At 45.7% G+C, this 7059-nt stretch overlaps 1 protein-coding gene across 4 annotated transcripts in view; it reads left to right on the plus strand.

Moving 5' to 3' along the window:
* The window catches only part of RGS20 (regulator of G protein signaling 20), a 55311-nt gene extending 53770 nt beyond the window's left edge, over positions 1 to 1541 (plus strand). For all 4 annotated transcript variants that reach the window (XM_020906696.2, XM_070477109.1, XM_070477110.1 and 1 more), the window contains one exon: positions 662 to 1541. In XM_020906696.2, coding sequence (XP_020762355.2) covers positions 662 to 850 — 189 coding nt within the window. In that variant the 3' untranslated portion in view covers positions 851 to 1541. The remainder of the gene's footprint in view (positions 1 to 661) is intronic.
* Positions 1542 to 7059: the final 5518 nt, after the last annotated feature.

Raw genomic sequence — 7059 nt, forward strand, 5'->3', positions numbered from 1 at the left:
CAGATTCTCCAGAAGGAGGTGACTTTGTGTCTGGCTGTAGACACTGTTATAGGGGGAAGGAGAGGGGGGTGGGACAAATCGAGAGAGTAGCATGGAAACATATGTATATTACCACATGTAATAGATAGCCAGTGGGAATTTGCTGTGTGACACAGGGAGTGCAGCCCAGGGCTCTGTGACCACCTAGAGGGATGGGATGGGGAGGGAGGTGGGAGGAGGTTCAGGAGGGAGGCGACACAGGTATACCTGTGGCTGATTCATGTTGATGTTTGGCAGAAACCAACACAACACCATAAAGCAATTATCCTTCAATTAAAAATAAATAAATTTAAAACAAAAAGAAGTACAACACCCATAAGCATCACTTTACCAGCATCACCGAGAACTCATGGGAGATGCAGATTCTCACCCGCACCCAGATCCACTGAGCCAGAAGCTCTGCAGGGGCCCCACCCAGTGTAACCAACCCACCAGGGGCTTCCAATGCCTCTGAAGTTTGGGACCCCTGTTCTGTGCTCAGTTCCTCCTTTGGCAGCTTAGCACTGGGGACAACCTTGCTTGGTTGGGATTTTTAAAAAGCCCAACAAGCTGTGGGAGTCGGGGGTGGATGTCCGAAGAGGACCATGTCTGATGAGCCTGGTGTTTCCCCCGCCTCCGCCAGGTCAGCCTGGACTCACGCGTGCGGGAGGCCATCAACAGGAGCATGGCCGAGCCCTCCCAGAACATCTTTGACGATGCCCAGCTGCAGATCTACACGCTGATGCACAGGGACTCATACCCCCGCTTCATGAACTCCGCTCTCTACAAAGACCTGCTCCGCTCTTTATCCGAGAAAGCAGTGGAAGCCTAGGATATCAAAGATATTTATTATTAATAAAATAATCCAAGAACTCGTGGGCTCCGTCTAGGACAGGGACTTTAGAGGCGGTAGTGTCTTCTGCTGGTCGTACTCGGGCTGTTTTAATAACAGACGCTTTCTTCTGCAGAAAACTGATACATTCATCAAGAAAACTGCAGCCACCTTTCCCGATTCTTTTGGAAAAACTGGGGTATGGCTCTGTAGAGAGGTTGTGTAGTTACATTTACAGTGACAGTAGTTTGTTCTCAAGTGGCAAATGATACACAAGAAGATGCCACATTGCCTTCAAAGGGTACATCATGGGAACAAACAGGACCCAGATTCCCATTTTATAAAAATGTGACCTCTACTTGTAAAATTTGTATCCCACTGTATCTTAGGATACATCTATGTATTGCTAAATGCATATATGTGCATTTGTATCTTACATGGTTGATGTAAAGCACTGTGCTCTTAACTGGATCAGCATCAAAAGTTTGGTAAGAGAAGCAGTGTTTAGAAAATCCTTTTGTTGACAAGTTACCTTTATTTTTTATTACCAGAGCCTGCCAACCTAAAGAATGAATTTTCAACTTAGTGGCATTCATCAAAAACATTCAAATAAGTATATTCCCTTTTTTAGTACTGAAAGAAACATGGGCATTTTCACCCTAAAAAAATAAAGCACAAGAGTTTTATCTCAGCCTTTTTTTTTGCACATATAACTATTTGGGAAATATAAGATTAAGTAAGTACAGACACACTCAAGATTCTCTTTTCGTTCCCAGACTAGGATTTCATTTTTAGATCCCACTATTTTTTATCACAGGTGAACAGAATAAATTCATAGCTCACAGGTGAAAATACAGCCTTACAGATCTAAACCATCACTATAATGAGTGGGGAAGAAATGCATCCAGAACATAATTTGCATGAAGCTCAGTCAGGAAAGAACCTGGATGCAATGCAGGAGACGCAGGTTCAAGCCCTGGGTCAGGAAGATTCCCTGGGGAAGGAAATGGCAACCCACTCCAGTATTCTTCCTGCCTGGAGAATCCGACAGACAGAGAAGCCTGAGGTCACAAAGTGTCGGACACAACTTAGAGACTGAACCACACTTGTGCCTCAGCCTTCACAGGACGGCCTTCCTCTTAGTCACCCGCTCCCTGGCCCTTCAGTCTGAAGATTTCTTCATTATACTCTTCAAGCCCCTGGTCTTCATTCTCAGCAAACACCTCTTCTCGTCCTTTACTGTGACCAAGGTGCCCCTCAGCCTCCATCTTCCTGACGACCTATACATCTGCATGGACCAGCATCCATGCTGTCTCCTGAGTCCAGCTCCAGTGAAGGTGCTCTTTCCTCCTTTCCAAGACGTCAGACCCTCTCATGTACTTTGTTGTTAAAGTATAGTTGATTTACAATGTTGATTGATTTCTGCGGTACAGCAGTGATTCAATTGTACCTGTGTATATTCTTTCTCACTATGGTTTATCTGGACATGAGAACTGGACCATATAGAAGGCTGAGCACCAAAGAATTGATGCTTTCAAACTGTGCTGGAGAAGACTCTTGAGAGTCCCTTGGATAGCAAGGAGGTCAAACCAGTAAATTCTAAAGAAAATCAACCCTGAATATTCATTGGAAACACTGATGCTATGCTGAAGCTGAAGCTTCAGTACTTTGGCCACCTGATGTGAAGAGCTGACTCACTGGAAAAGACCGATGCTGGGAAGGATTGAGGGCAGAAGGGGATGGCAGAGGATGAGATGGTTGGATGGCATCACTGACTCAGTGGACATGAGTTTGAGCAAGCTCCGGGAAATGGTGAAGGACAGGGAAGCCTGGCATACGTGGGGTCACAAAGAGTTGGACAGGACTTAGCTACTGAACAACAAATGGTTTATCCCAGGATATTGAATAGAGTTCCCTGTGCTCTACAATGGGATCTCATTGCTTATCCTTCCTATATAATGATAGTTTGGATCTTGATTCTGACTCCATCTCCTAGGGTTTTCCCTTAGACAAAGAGGATGTCTCAGGGATTGAGGCATTGATGCTGCCCTGCAGTCGCTTACACTCGACTAAGGACGACAGATGTGTGGGGTGGAGACAGCAACAGCCGTGAGTACTGGTCCAGAGAGGAGCTGAGCTCTGGAAGCCCTCTAGGCGACGGGGAGCTTGTGAAGATGACCCCAGAGCTCCCACCAGGCTCTGGTCCACCCCTTCTCACCTGGGAACCTGGTACTGGCTGACATCACCCGAGAATCCCCAGGGGAGCAACTTCATGTCCAAGTGCTACCTCCCTGCTCTGAGCCCGCCCACCTGGCCCTCATGATCTGTGTGCCGCCCCCCACGCTCTTCCCTGGGTTCACTTGAGCTCCCTTTCCATTTCTCCCAAAAGTGTCAGTCATGTCCGACTCTTTGTGACCACATGGACTGTAGCCCACCAGGCTCCCCTGTCCATGGGGCTCTCCAGGCAAGAATACTGGAGTGGGTTGCCATGCCCTCCTCCAGGGGATCTTGCTGACCCAGGGGTTGAATGCCCATCTCTTGCATTGCAAGCAGAATCTTTACCATCTGCATCAACAGGGAAGCCCACCATGAACAAATCCAATGTGTGAATCTGTAGGGCCATCTGTGTATATGAAACAATCTTGAGATAAATCAGCCTGCTATTCCCCTGGGACTTCAATGCTTCTTCTGGATCAAAAACACTTCTGTAATTAACTGGAAATCTTAGCAGTGTTCCCACAGGTTTTGATGTTGTATTATCTCACTTTTACTTGGAATCATGCATTTACTTTGAACTCAAGAATTCATCTGAAACCATTTAATATGAAAACATTTCTTTTTTCAGTTGCTTGTTATGGAAATCTATCTTAAACTAGCATAAACAGAAAGTAAATGGACTGGCTTCCATTAGCAGAAGTCCAGGGTAGTTGCAGTGTCTGCAGGGCAGGACCCTGACCTCCCTTCCCCATCCCAACTTCCCTCGGCTCATCACACACACAGGGTCTCTGCGCACATCGGGTAGAAAGTACAGGGAGCCCGGGGGGCAGCTCCTCCTGGCTCAGCTTGTCCAGTGGAAGCACTTATCTATCATCCTGCCTTTCATGTAGTAACCCCCATGGAGGAGCACAGGTGCGGTGGGACGGGACCCTGAATGACAGACTCAGCAGGGTCACATGGGGATGAGGTAGCCTCTAAATGAATCAGATGTTTGGGAACTAGTGCCAGAGAGACAAGATATAGCAATGCCCTCCCTTCCCAGGGCTTTCACAATTCTGCTTTTCTATCAGCTACACTTTCTAACAGCACTATTACAAAGGTAACTTGGATACATACTGTCAGACACATATAAGAGTGGAAAAGCCCTTTTGTGTCAAAGTAGCTCAGTCTTCCAATTATGGAAACACCTGGGCTAATTTAACTGGACTCTATGGCACATCGATATGAAATGTTGTTTCTCTCTGCAGTTGGGGCCATTAAGGAAAAAAAAAATAATTAGCTGTCTTTTTATAGCTCTGGGGAGATGAATCAGAACAAGTCATTGGAGGCAGTCATCTGTGCTTTCATCTTCCCTCCACCACTTAGATAAACAAGTACCAGAGTACACAGGTTGATTTGAATAAAATTTTTAATTAATAATAAACCTGTTGCATCACTTTGCAGAACCGAAGTACCAGAAGAGACCTCCCAAGGCTGGAGCTTGTTACTTCTTCCTGGAACCGAGTCCACAACATTGCTGGCACTGGTCACCTGCCCTCCTCCCCCAGGTCCACAGTTGTGGGACAGCCTTCATGGCTCAGCTCCCCCAGTCCAGATATAACACAAACAGAAGCAAAACTATTCCATGAGCCCCCACTGGGTGCACCCATTCTCCGAGGTGCTGAACACAGCAGTGAACAATTTCTCATAGAAACGCATGGGCTCCACCTTCCCTAATTCACAGCTACTCATCACAGCTGTTGCACTGGACTGGTTTCACTTGTGTCATGCATCCTAGGAACTATGTTGGGGGTGAGGGGAGCCCCCACCACCAGTTTGACCTACAAACTCATCAGGCAGTACCTCTGTCCTACTCATTGTGAAGTAGTGTCTTCAGTGTTGGCACTTTGCTTATTTCTGAAACTTGTAGAAACACATGGATTTTTATATCAGTGACTATTCACCTTATGTTTCCTGGTGGGACATTCTTGTTTCACTTTTTGGCTGTATCCTACAGCATATGGGATCTTAATTTTCTTACCAGAGACCAAACCTACATCTCCTGCAGTGGAAGGTAGAGGCTTAACCACTGGACCACCAGGGAAATCCCTCAATTCTTCTTGAATGGCTAATTTTCTACAGCTAAATGGGGTGGAGGTGGGGGGCTGTAGGGGGCAGGGAAGAGTAATTTGATTTAAAACACCTTAAATCTCACCATTTTTGTTGTTTTTGATACCTCAAATCCCCAAACTATACTTTGAACTGGAGGCAATCATTGTGGAAGTCTAGTGTTAATACTTTAAACATTGTTCCACCTGTGAGGCATGTAGATTTTGATGCACGTATGTTTGTGTGTGTGTTGAGAACTCTTGCCATGGCTTCCCAACACTTACATGAACGCTCATCACTCTCAGGAGAGCTGGAAAACCAAGGTGGTGATTTTCTGCCTTCTGGGGATGGTTCTTCATTAACTGTCACTACATCTAACTTTATGATCCAACTCTCACATCTGTACATGACTACTGGAAAAAACGTAGCTTTGACTATATGGGACTATTGCCAGAAAAGTGATGTCTCAGCTTTCAATAATATGCTGTCTAGGTTTGTCATAGCTTTCCTGTGAGAGCTGGACCACGAAGAAGGCTGAGCTCCAAAGAATTGATGCTTTCGAATTGTGGTGCTGGAGAAGACTCTTGAGAGTCCCTTGAACAGCAAGGAGATCAAACCAGTCAATCTAAAGGAAAGCAACCCTGAATATTCATTAGAAGAACTGACATTGAAGCTGTAATACTTTGGCCGCCTAATACGAAGAGCCAACTCATTGGAAAAGACCCTGATGCTGGGAAAGACTGAAGGCAGGAGAAGGGGGTGACAGAGGATGAAATGGTTGGACTGCATCACCGACTCAATGGACATAAATTTGTGCAAACTTTGGGAGATGGTGAAGGACAGGGAACTCTGGCATGCTGCAGTCCATGGGGTCACAAAGAATTGGACACAAGTTAGCAACTGAGCAACCTCTTGATTCCTCCATGTTAACACAGTTGCTTTGTCCTAGAAATAGACATTATAAGATATTACCCTTGAGAACTGTTTACTTCCGGTTACTTTATAACTGGCTGATGTTTTCCAATCTAAGACTCCCTGTTCAGTTTCTCATATCACACTGAGTGCACACACAAGGATGCAAGCATGTACTCTGCTCTGAACCAGCCTGAATCCCTCACCGGGGTCCAGGGAGGAGACTACAAATGTGCTCGCACCACTGCTCGATACCAGTCCCTTCATACCCCAGCCAAGCAACATTAGTTAAAACTGCACTTTAAAAACACCTTAATAGTTGGGATAGGAGAACTTTTTAAACAAAAAATAAAGCAAGTATAGATATCCAAACAAAATGACAAAATGTGATACATGTTTAATAACAAGAAACTTTATTGAATTACAAATTTAAAAATGGCTCACTTAAAAGTGGGACTATTTTATTCTTCTTACACTCATTCTTTCAAAAATTCATGTTATTTTCCAAGTGATAAAAGGTTACTCTGTGACCTGACAAAGTGGAGGTGGTACGGCACCAGTGGCCAATTCTTACATGTGGGGTCTTCATGTGGACTTCTGGAAGTTTTCTCTACTGCATCAAACTGACCTGCGGTGAGCAGTGGAGGGGCGGCGGGGGGTGGGGGTGGGGGGGAGCGTGCAAGCTGGTGCTGAAGTCTTTCCATAGGGGTGGGAAAGTGGAGATGGAGCAGGATGAGATGTGGTCCTCATAACTGGGGACTCAAGATATGTGACAGCCAGTGTGAGATCGTTCTTCCTTATTCCCAACCAAGCAGATGGCACACACTTAACTGCAAGGTCCGTCCCGTAAACGTGGGCCGTGTTATAGCCCACGCATTTGTCTGTCCCTCAGCCTTACTCCTGTGTAACAGAGGCAGCAAGTCAGTCAGGACAGAAATGTGCCCCGTCAGTCTCCATATGGAAAGACCACAGCTTAATGATCTCTATAAGCC

This window comes from Odocoileus virginianus, chromosome 15, assembly GCF_023699985.2.
Source record: "Odocoileus virginianus isolate 20LAN1187 ecotype Illinois chromosome 15, Ovbor_1.2, whole genome shotgun sequence".
Classification (NCBI taxonomy): Eukaryota; Metazoa; Chordata; class Mammalia; order Artiodactyla; family Cervidae; genus Odocoileus; species Odocoileus virginianus.